This window comes from Ambystoma mexicanum, chromosome 8 (assembly GCF_040938575.1).
Source record: "Ambystoma mexicanum isolate Mex_15411 chromosome 8, UKY_AmexF1_1, whole genome shotgun sequence".
NCBI lineage: Eukaryota > Metazoa > Chordata > Amphibia > Caudata > Ambystomatidae > Ambystoma > Ambystoma mexicanum.
This window is the reverse complement of record NC_090929.1, coordinates 1,055,711,633-1,055,724,002: the sequence shown is the minus strand read 5'-3', so window position 1 is coordinate 1,055,724,002 and position 12,370 is coordinate 1,055,711,633. Positions and strand designations below refer to the sequence as shown.

Sequence of the window (12,370 nt, the reverse complement as noted above, 5' to 3'; positions counted from 1 at the left end):
AGAAATCAAGGCAAGGTAAGGTAAAGAAAGGGATGTGGAAAAATCCCAGACGAGAACTGAATTAACTGGTACAAGAAATAGCTAAGCGCCATTTGTAGATCCTATACTGAAAAGGACATTGCTGGAAAGCAAGCCCCAGGAGAAGGACGTCATTCTCCTTGTCTTAAATTGTTCGATATAAGTGGAAGGGTCAGCATTGACTAGTTTTGGACACAGTACAGATTGTTACTTTGGACTATAGAACGGACGGCGAGCAACCTAGTTTAGTTTTGTTAGGTAGAAAAACTCTTGAGAGTAGGGAAAGTCAGGCATTTACTTATTTAGGTTAAATAAATACTTGTTGAAATGGCAAACTCTAGTCTGTCTTCTGATCGACCACATTTGGCTCAATCTGCCATAGAAAGCTCTCGCCAGGGTTTGGGTTGTGGGAGATGCCCTGTTTTGTATAGCTTGGCCCAGAGAACAGTGTGACCCAGAGACCAGCGATTGGTTATTAGGAGAAAGACAGTTCAAAAATGAAGCTGATTTTGTTCTTTTTTCTTTTTACCGAGGATTCCCAGTCTGACGATGGGGAATATTCCTGAGCATGTGAATCCATGCCAGACCCCATGTTGGAGAACTACAGAATCTCTGTCTCTGGATCAACACCCAAAATCGTTTTTTAAAGTTCACATCGAGCTTCAGTAGTGAAGCTCTTAACTTCCTGGACGTTACAATCTCAGTTGATTCGGTTAATCAAATCCTGTATATAAAACCTTTCAACAAGCCCACAGACAAAAACTCTGCCTTACATTACAGCAGCTTCCACCCTCGCCACGTGAGTGACAACCTTTCCCTGGGTCAATTCCTTCATTTAAAAAGGAACAGCACTAACAAAATGGACTTTAAAAGAGAGGCTCTGAAGATGAAACAACGTGCGTATCCGGATACAGTCACCATCCCAGCCCTCAAAAGGACTAGTAACAACCATAGGGAAGCTCTCTTGGAACATAGAACGCACTGAGGAGAAAAACGACAAAGTAACAAACTAGTTTTTGTTAATACCTACAGTCAGCTATCTAATCGAATCAAGAAGATTATCGTTAAAAACTGGAATATTCTGGAGAAAAGAGCACAATTCCTACATAGACCCATCATAGCGTTTAAAAGGAGTAGAAACCTGAAAGAACACATCACCCGGAACGACATTAGCACAAGGCCAATGAAACAACACACATTTCCCCAGCAACGGGGCTTACCAGATATCAGTGGACACCATCCGTGTGGCCATTGCACATGCTGCCCTTACACCTTCAAAAGCACAGAAATCAATATCGGTTTAAAATCTCCATGGAAAGAAACACAACATACGAACTGTAACTAGTGGTCAACTACCTCGTTAGCTTCCAGGTTCTGACTTTTAAGCAGGAATCCAGCCAATCGAAAAGCCTTGCAATATTGAAACTTGGGGAGTTGGCAATCCTTTCAGGACAGCCAGCCTTCCAGTTTAAACTGAAATCTCACACTCAGGCTGGAAGACAAAGGGCTGCAGAGTTTTGGACTCCTCCCTTGCTTACCGTCTTCACAGACAGTATAGAGCCTGGGCATGGAGTCCACAGGACTCGCGCCAAAGATTTAAAAATAAAAAAAAAAAAATCACACAAAGGCATCTCCCGCCCTGGAGGTCAGGGGAAGGAATAAGAAGGGACAAAGAACACCAAAATGGCTAAAAAAAAAAAGATGAGGAACATTTTGGTAAAATGAGCACCCATGGGTGCCTTTCCCGGGGATGTGCAAACAGCATGCGGTAAAGGTGCACCAAATTAATAAAAAAAATGCACTGCCACCGCCATTAAAAGGTAATTTTATCCTTGTAAACATAAATGTTACATTTAAAATGAGAAAGGGGATACTCAGTATCTCCCCAGCACTCCACATAAGGTGGGGGTGTTGGTCTCACGTAATAAAATGTAGAAGGGATCCAAAGATCCTTTCTACCCTTAGGAACTGTAGTTCTCACAAGGTTAACCCGAGAAAGCTAGAAGGGGAGCCCCTAGAGAAACCCAGCAACAATAGGCACTTATTGGCAAAATGTTGTCAAAGAGGATAACTTTTAAAAGACACTATGGAGCGTCTTAAAAATGACACCTATAAAATTAGTAAAAGATTCTGTTGAGTGTGGGAAATGGTTCCCACTCAAGAGGTATAAGAAGAAATAATCCACCAGTAAAATCAAAATGTTCTGGGGTTGACTGTGGTCAGGAAGATGTATCATTACTACGAAAATTTTACTGGACACTTATCAATCCAACCAAAAATCTCTGCTTCCAGAATTCCAGAAAGCAGTGAACTTTTCTTTAAACTGATGATCTATCCACCTTACCTGTTCCATAAATGAGCTTGCGAAGGTTGGGTGTGGACTGCTGCTGCCGCAGAAAATTTTCAGCTGCCCTCTGGGCTAACCCCTCCTTCCACTTCAGTGCCCCTAAAAGACAGAATGGGAGAATTAGAGTTAGTTGAGAGTAGCAACGTATGTTTTCAGCACGTTGTGGTATGTTGCAGCACCAAATGGTGTCAGAAAGTCAAAGGATTACTGGGATGTAAGAAAAACAAACATGAGCTAAGTTTGCATTGAGTCAAAGGGGAGCATGGTAAACCCCTCGACTCTAAACAAACCCTTTTCACTGTAATCACATTTCTTTAAAATTCAACCAAATGTACACTCCAAAATAAGTTGACTATTAGTATCACCAGCTCGTTCACAGAACATAGGACAGAAGTGGACAACCTGCAGTTCTCAGATGTTTTGGACAACTGTGAAGGTGTTTTTGAAGTCCATAGTTGTGGGCGGTAAAATAATCTATCCCAAGGGTTTTAAGTTTCCCATTCAAAAGATATATCAGACTCTCAAAATGAGTAGGTACTGCAGAAGAGTCTGGCTTCACACATTGAATGCAAGAAGGCTTGCCGATGGGTACAGATGGGTTCCCAAGAGACATACCAGCAGTACACCATACAGATACTGAAAAACATACTTCTTAATAAAGGATTACACATATAGACCAAAAAGGTACTTGAGCTGTGAAACAGTAACGCATTATATATATAAAACAGTAAAGGGGCCCTCAACAGACCCTTCCCACTACTAAGCCAAGTGTATGACTTAGACCTGGGGGTAAACTCAGTACTTTTGTAATGGAAAAAAGGAAAAAAGGAGAAAACGGTATCTCAGAACACCAGCAAAATTCATTATTGAGTCATTCACGATCCACAAACATACATGGATAGTCACAGTAATTTACACACCAAAACAAGACAGTAAAGTCACTTTTACAGATGTACACCATATGCTCAATGTAGGGCGTAGAAGAAAATGAGGGAACATCAAATCACAACAGGACCCAGAGGACCAACCAAGATTCAAAATAGGCTTAGGCTTACAGTATCAAACCTAATAGGTCCCATTTCAGTCCCAACACACTTTTGGACACAAAGTAACCACAGTAGCATACTATGCTTCTATATGTCATTAGGCAGCAGTGGATTACAAGGATTTAAAAGTCACTAGGAAAAATCAAGAATACAAGCTACAATTCTAGTTCTCAGCAGTACATTTCAGGGACCAAGGTCACTATTCATGTGATAGCCTTTAAGAGTCACCGTTTGAGCAGCTTAGTAGCTGAGAAAAGGTTCCCCACAGAAAGCAACAAGGCAAATCAGATGGGTAGAACTGCGCTTATAAAATAAAATCTGGCAAGTCTGTGGTCCACCCTGCAGGGTGCAGTGAAAATTAAGACCCATCCCATAGGACTTCAGAGGAGATCTTCAAAAAGAGCGCCAGTTCTAGGTTCGAGCACCAGAAGATCCAGGGAAAAAGGAAGTAAAGCAGGATTCAGTTACACTGGAAGCCAATGGAGCAGGGCAGTTGAAGGAGGCCTGTAAACCCAAGCGACCATGGACCACTGATCCCCACAGATGGTAAGGATCATGAATAACCCACAAGCCCAGAACACAACATATGTGCTCACACCGACAGATCTCGAAAAGAAGATCCAAGAAACAGTGAAGTAACTTGATAAATACAGGTTTTCGCTACAAGTGCAATTTGCCGGATCCAGTCATCCAGGGACTTAAACTCTGGACTAACAATGACCCAGATGACCCATTAGAAGAACAATCAGCTTTTAAAAGGAGTGTAGCCCACCAGCCAGAAGCTAAATCAATGACCGGTGGCATTCCAGAAGGTGCACAAACCAGACCAAGGAGTTTTGATCGGTTTGAAGGGCAATATGGGGTAGCTAGCAAGTCAAAAAAAGGCCCGCTCATGGGGGTCAATGGTGGAGATGCTCAAGGATGGCACAGATGAACAGCAGGTCATGGGTAATGGTGTTCGATAACCCTTTTGGACGATTGTTGCATACTATTCCAAAAGGTGTATGACCCATGCAGTAATTCGGGGGAAGCAGCAGGAAAACAGCCCAGAAACCGTTCCAGCACAAGGACCCCTGTGCTCACCAGCCAGGAGGACCAGAACAGCCCGGGAAGAAAGGCAAACAACTAAGAAACAAAACCAGAGATAAGGGGAACCTGCATAAAGTCCAGTAGAAACTAGCAGAATTGAGCAAAGTTGAGGAAGAGACAGAGCAAAAGCCAGACGTTCAAACACTCAAAGGGGACTCAAACAAAGGTTTTGGTGACCACCCAATCAGGGTGGCCCCAAAACCCATGACAGCCCATACAGCTTGTGGATTGGTAGGTCTGTAACTAGTGTGGCAGGGCAGAAAAAAGAATTGGACTCACGGACATTAAAGGCATGGTCTAGTAAAACATTTTATTTAAAAAATAGATAGGCAACATAAAAAAAAAAAAAATACTAGCATTCTCTTTTTTAAAACTTCCTATGTAAAATTTTGAGCTATTCAAGCTCAAAATTCGCAAAAGCAAGCACATGGGCGCATCCATTTTGTGAAATGGATGCCCTCCCGTGCTGGCTTTTGCGGCACTAATGAAGGAAAAGCCAGCCAGCTGTAGTAAACAAAAGCTACCGCTGGGTGGCTTTCCCTTCATTAGTGCTGTACGCGGAGGACGGGGACCGGAGACCAGAGCAGGAAAGCTGCAGCTGAATCTCGGTAGGAAGTTTTAAAAAAGAGAATGCTAGTATTTTTTTTTATGTTGCCTATCTATTTTTTAAATAAAATGTTTTACTAGACCATGCCTTTAACTTAATAGGCCCTATTGCTACAAGTTAAAGATTTTGCTTATAGGAGACTTTCCCTCCATATTCTATGGACCCCCAAACATTGTGCTTTTGTTTCACACCTTGTCCTGACTTTTTGCAGACAAGTGAAGGCTTCACTTCAATGGCCTTCTGCTAATTTGTTATGGGGAAACTGACTAGCCCTTCAGACTGTCAGTACTCCGAAACTAGGTTTCCCTTTTTGTCTTTTGACATGTCACCTGTTTGGGTAACCTTTTCATATTGCACACAGAATCTTTCAATGCAGTGGGGATACTTTTGTTATCACCCTAGACTTACACCAAAGGGAATTCTAGATACTTTTAAATGTGCCTAAAGAATGTGCTGGTGGCAGCAGTTCCATTTTTACAATTTTAGCTGTATTTTTAATTAGTAGCCAAACGCAGTAAATGCGAATGTGCTAACAGTAGATAATGGTCCAAGATGTCCGTGCAAAGAGATGTTTCACTTGTTCTTTGCCCATTTTGTTCTTTGGCCTTCTTCCTGCCTTCTCGGGTCAGGAATTCCCTTTTATGGTCATGCATTTGCCCAAGCAAGCTGCTGTTTTTGCGGGCTAGTGCATGCCATGTGTGCATGGGCACAGGAAGCGGGCTGGGACAGTCTAGTTCTAAACCACAAACTGGTGCCAGTGAGTCTAATGTGCACACATGAGTCAGTTCCACGGTGGTCCCCGAATGGACCATTGCTGTTGTGAACGAGTGGTGAAGATCCTTTCGTGTGATGGGCTCGGTTTGCTCATTCACCTGAATTTAGGATAAGGAGGAGTCCTGTAGCCATTCCAGCATTTCAGAAGAGGAGCCAAGTATCATGTGTAGCTGTGCGGATGGCGGAAGACCTGCTGACTAATCCTGAAGAGGCCTGGGGACCATTCTTGCTGCTGTTCGGTGAAGCCCTGCGCTTCAATACTTTGGAATGGTGGGACCAACCAGTCTCAACTCACGATCCAGGAGCCTTCGGAATTGTCCCTCGCCCACACAGTGGACTGACCAGCTCCATTTTGGGCTACCATGTGTGGCGTACTGGAGTAAGGAGTCGGAAAAAGGAGTTGTAGAAGAGGAGCCAAGTACCCCCACTTTAAACGTCTTGCTGTGTTACCTATAGATTGGAAGCCAGATTATGTGACGTACAGGGGGCAGCTGAATTGTCAAAGAGCAGAGTATGGACTCGGCCTAACAGTGAAAATGCCAGTACCTAAGAAAATCGGGGAGCCAAGGTAACCATTGAGAAAACCATATCTACATACAAGAAAACATGGTCATTTGAATGAAATCCCTGAAGAAACAGAGCCAATAATTGTCAAGGATGAATGGTAACATCATTTACCGTTGTTCGTATATGTTACATGAAGCTGAGATGACGTACATAGAAGAGATGCAGTGACGAGAGAATGTGGATATTCTATAAGGCATCAAGAAAGTATCAAGGATAAGTGGCATCTTGGGATCAAGGTGAAGAAGCTTATGCCACAGAAACAGATGAAGATATCAAGTTATTTTAAACGTGTACAGATGCAGAAGAAACGCAAGCAGCAAAGCAATTGTGAAGTTAGCTTTAAGCTTATAGTGAATAGACTGCAGCAAGCACCAACATATACATATATAGGAACGAGAGAACTAGGGATGTTTCCACTAACATATTATAGCAGGTTGGACAGTACCAAAAGACCTCAGTTCAGTGTGTAGCAGTTAAAAAGCAGAACAACAAGTTACTTTCTTACCTGGTAACGTTCTTTCGATGGGATGGTCCGACGACGTATTCCATATCTATGACAGGTAATGTCCACAGCTGTGCTGCTTCGGAAAATCTTCGGCGTCTGCGTCCTGCGTCGATGACGTTGATGCGCCATCCCCGAGGACCTCCTCCGATGGCCGACGTCACCCGATGTGATAAGTAGGACGCCCAATGCCCGTAGCCCCAGTTGTAGTTTTTTTCCCCCCAGAACGTGTGCCACCAGTTTTCTGCCAGCCAGACACACAAGGCCTTGCGGAACGCAAGCTGCAATCGCAAAAGAAATTCTGCAGCGGAGAAGGTAGTGAGGGAGCGATATGGAATACGTCGTCGGACCATCCCATCGAAAGAACGTTACCAGGTAAGAAAGTAACTTGTTCTTCGAGGGGATTGGGTCCTCCGACGTAGTCCATATCTATGACAGACTCCCAAAGCAGTACCAAGCAAGGAGGTGGGAAAAGAATTTAGAACACAAATTTAGCATGCCCAATCCAATTGCGGAATAAAGGACTGCCTTGCCAAAGGCCAGATCCTGCCCTCGGATGGAATCGAGGGAGTAGTGACGTACAAAAGTATGTACTGAAGCCCAGGTGGCTGCATCACAAATGTGACAAATGGGAACACCCCTCTGTAGGGCAGTAGACGCAGCCACTCCCCTGGTAGAATGGGCCCACAAGCCAGCCGGAGGGTCCTTACCCGCCAAGCGGTAACACTCAGAGATAGCTAAAATAATCCAACGAGACAAAGTCTGTTTCGTCACAGCTTGTCCCAAACGCTTTCCAGCATAACCAATGAAAAGTTGATTGTCCACTCTGACCCGGGACATGCGCGAAATATAAAAGCTCAACGCTCTCCTAGGATCAAGCCTATGGAGCCTCTCCTCTTCCTTACCAGGATGTGGAGGAGGATAGAACGCCGGAAGAACAACCTTCTGGCTCAAATGAAATTCCGAAACCACCTTCGGAAGAAAGGAAGGACCAACTCTAAGGACAACCCTGTCCTTATGAAACACAGTGAAGGGTGGCCTAACTGAAAGTGCCTGTAACTCCCTCACTCTGAGAGCGGAAGTAACCGCAACCAAAAACACAGTTTTCAGAGTTAATCTCAAAGGGCAAGAATGCAAAGGTTCAAACGGAGCACCCATAAGAAACTTAAGAACAAGGTTCAAATCCCAACCGAGCGCCAGAAAAGGTGACGGAGGGAACACATTAGTGAGCCCTTTCAAAAACTGAGAAATTAAAGGAATCTTAAAATAGGAACATTCTTCAGACGAGCTCTTAAATATGGACAGCGCCGTCAGGTAACCTTTAATGGTATTTGTATTTGGTATTTGGTATTTGGTTTATTTATAAAGCGCAACCAGGCCCGGGGGCATACGGGCGCGTACGTTTTTTGATCATGTTACATAAGAGTACAGTTACATTAGCAAGCAGTAGGCAATAGTTGCGGTTACAAATAAATACATACATTGGTATTACAGGTACAAGCATACATGTTGCAATTAAGGCGGTGGGCAGAAGGTGAGAGATCGTAATATTATTTACAATATGTACAGTAGGTAGGCAGTAAATCTAAGCTCTAAGATGTTAAGCTGTCAATGTGTCCAGGCCATTAAGCCAACGTTTGGTGTTGAGTTTAAATATGTTGAAGGAGGTTACAGACCTGATTGGACCAGGTAGAGCGTTCCATAGCTTTGAGGCTTGTACAGGGAAACTAACTCCTCCCGAGTTATGGAGTTTGAATCTTGGTATAGACATAGTGTTAAACTTGAGCTGTTCCAAGTGGTCTTGTAGATGTGTGTGGGGTAAGTTGGTTAGAGATGTAGGATGGTGCGAGGTTAGCCCTGGCTTTGTGGGTAAGGGCCAGAGCTTAGAGGGATATTCTGTGCTCTATAGGAAGCCAATGCAGATTACATCTAGTCTCAGAGATATGCGACTTCTTAGGGATGTTGAGGGCTGCCCTAATGGCGTTATTTTGAGTTACTTGTAGTTTGTGAATATTTTTGCGGCTAGTGCCTAAGTATAGGGCATTACAATAATCTACTTTGGGCAAGACTAACGTTCTAGCAAGAGTGATGCAGTTGGGAGTGGAGATAAACGGCCTACAAGCGGTAATAAGTTTACATGTGTAGGCGGCTGAAGACGCTACTGCATTGGTTTGTTTGGTGAAGGATAATGTGGCATCGAGGTAGATACCAAGGGTTTTAGTATTATTAGAGACAGGGATGGGGTTACCATCAATAGTGAACGATTTGAAAGCAGTATTTAGTTTTTTTAGTTTAGCGTGAGTACCAAGGATAATCAACTCAGTTTTTTCATCATTGAGACAAAGTCCATGGTGTGCCATCCACGCTTGTATTACTGCGTATATTTCATTGAGGGTTTTGCTATCAGTTTCATAGTCGCCAGAGATAGGAATGAGTATCTGGGTGTCATCCGCATAATTAGTATACGTGACACCCAGATAGTCAAGGATATCGAAAAGGGGCTTCGTAAATACATTATAGAGCGTTGGGGACACGCAAGAGCCTTGCGGGACACCACACGGGACTGGTGAGGGTTCAGCCGAGTCAGTAGGAGAATAGACCCTCATGGTTCTGTTAGCCAAGAAGGAGATGATCCAGGCAGTGGCTGCGTCGGAAAAGTGAGCTGCAGATTTCAGGTGGTGGCAAAGCGTTTGGTGGTTGACCAAGTCAAAAGCTGCTGACAGATCAAGCAATAAGAGCAGTGCTAGTTTTCCATTGTCTTTTAAAATTTGAATCTGAGTAGCGAGATCTATTAGGGCAGTTTCTGTGCCATGTCTAGGTCGGAAGCCGGATTGCCTTATTCCCAGAAGATTGATTGTTTCTAGATAAGCCTGTATTTGCAGGTAGGCTGCTCTATCTAGTATCTTTAGTAAGAAGGGTACAGTTGTTATCGGCCTATAGTTAGACGGGTTGGCTGGGTCAAGAGTGGGTTTTTTGATTAGTGGGATGACCCAGGCGTCTTTTAGGTCATCAGGCACTACTCCCGTTTTGAAGGAGGCGTTGATGAGGTTAGTAATGAATGGTGCCAGTTCATGAGCTGCTGCTTTGATAATCGGAGCAGGACAAGCGTCGCCTTGGCAATTCGATGGTTTAAGTTTCCTAATGATGTTTTCTATTTCCCAAATTGAGAGGGGTGAGAAACTAAATGGTTTACATGTTGGCACAAAGGTAGGTGACTTGTTAGGAAGTTGTTTGTGATCAGGGTCAGCGAGTAACAGGTCTTTTTTCGCATTGATTTTAGATTGTAAACAGGCTATTTTATCTAGAAGTGCCTTCTGGATGTTGCTGCACCATAGTGGATCTGTGACACATTTATCAATAGGGGCAATCGGGGATTCTAATTCTTTTAGAATCTTAAAAAGTTCTTTTGTTTTAGATTCCGCTTGTTCAATCCTTTTGTTATAGGTGTCTTTTTTGGCAAGTATAATAGCTTGTTTATAGCTAGAAGTTGCTAGAATTAGTTCATTTTTATTATTTACTGAAGGGCGCTTTTTCCAATGTGCTTCTGCAGTTCTCTTAGTTTTACGTAGTTCTCTAAGATGCGGCGTGAACCATGTATTCAGATGACGTTGTGGTTTAGGTTTCCGCAATTTTAGGGGGGGCGATGGTATTCAAGGCTTTCAGTATTGCCTGATTGTAAAAGTCTACTAAGACTGTGGCGTCGGAGGTGGCCACATTGTCAAGAAGGGGAAGTAATAGCGGTAGGAGTTTATCTGGTGTAATGTCTTTCTTATTTCTAGTGCGGGTGGCTGAAGCAATGATAGGAGCAGGGTGTTGTGTGTTGGCTTTGATGGAAAAGGTTATTTTATGATGATCCGACCAAATATATGGATCATTGGAGAGAAGATCGATCGAGCAGTTAAGGTTGGTGAGCCAGTCCAATGTGCTTCCTTTGATATGTGTGGGCTCATGAATAATATGGGTATGACCCAAGTCTGATAGGGCGTTAGCTAGATCACTGGCATTATTATTCGTGGGGTCATTAAAACCAATGTTGAAGTCCCCTAGTAGGATAGTTTGTGAATTAGGTTGAGTGTTGGTGGATACAAGGGATACAATATCCTCTATGAATGAGGAAATGGGTCCTGGTGGTCGGTAGATAAGGTGCACTGTTGCTGTGTGGTTAGGTGATAGTGGCAGTTTGATGGACAGGGATTCGGCAGAGGGAAATTGAGCATCCTGAATGACTAATGTCGTAGGTGTTTCTGAAGATGAGGGCAAGTCCGCCTCCCTTCACTTGGTTGGTGTTTCTATCACCTCTTGGTATGGTTCCCCTCTTGCAAGCCCCTGTGGGCCAAAGAAAGCAAAAAAAGACAGAACCATGGGAATGTCACACTCAAAAGGATCCACATTTTTAACTCTGCACCAGTCACAGAACTTTCTCCTGTCTATCAAAATGAAAAAAAGAACCAGGGGGAGTAGCCTGAACCACAGTACAGAGACTTTGTTGCCGGCCGCCTGGCCGAGAGCAACACCTCCATCACGTCTTCAGGGAGGTCCCAATCCTTATACCTCAACCTTTCAGAAGCCAAGCGTGAAGGTTGAGGGATCTGACCACTGGATGGAGAACCTGACCCTCCTCCCGTGAGAGCAGATCGTCTCGGTAGGGAAGACGACGTGGAGGGCAGATGGACAAGTCGAGAAGGTCCGGGTATCACGTCCTCCGGGCCCACGCCGGAGCAATGAGGATCATCTGGGAACCGAACCTCTGTAACTTGCGGGATGACGGGGACTGGAGGAAACTTGTACAGCAGTGGGAATGACCACTCCACCACAAACACGTCTCCTAAGGCTCCTTTTGAAGGAAATTCCCGCAAGAAGAACCTTTCGCACTTCCGGTTGACACTGGAGGTGAAGAGATCCACTTGAGGGGTCCCCTAAAGGGCGAATATCTCCAGGAGAATCTCCTGAGCCAGCTCCCACTCGTGAGAGATCATGCTCTGCCTGCTCAGAGCGTCCGCCGTCTTGTTGTCGTCTCTGGCCAGATGAACAGCCGAGATCGAAACTTCCTGCTGGATGGCCCAGAACTCGAGCTGCATCGCCTCCCTGCACAGAGGCAGTGACCCTGCCCCCACTTTTTGTTGAGGTAGTGCATGGCCACCATGTTTTCCGTTAGAATCAGGACACTCTTTCCTCGCACAGTCGGCAGAAAATCCTTCAGGGCAAGCCTGACGGCCCTCAGCTTCAAAATATTGATATGGAGTCTGGACTCCGACAGAGACCAACGACCGCTGACTGTCAACTCGTTGGCATGAGCTCCCCATCCCGTGAGGGATGCGTCCGTCACGTTCGTCACCTCCGGCCAGGGCTACCAAAATGGGGCCCCCTTCATCAGATTGCCTTCGACGGCCCACCACAGGTGGTCCTGGGCGACCGAGGGC

At 44.6% G+C, this 12,370-nt stretch overlaps 1 protein-coding gene across 1 annotated transcript in view; it reads right to left on the bottom strand.

The window, feature by feature from the left end:
- The window catches only part of BMS1 (BMS1 ribosome biogenesis factor), a 798,176-nt gene that overhangs the window by 484,004 nt on the left and 301,802 nt on the right, over positions 1-12,370 (bottom strand). The window contains exon 11 of the mRNA XM_069611034.1: positions 2,363-2,464. Coding sequence (XP_069467135.1) covers positions 2,363-2,464 — 102 coding nt within the window. The remainder of the gene's footprint in view (positions 1-2,362; positions 2,465-12,370) is intronic.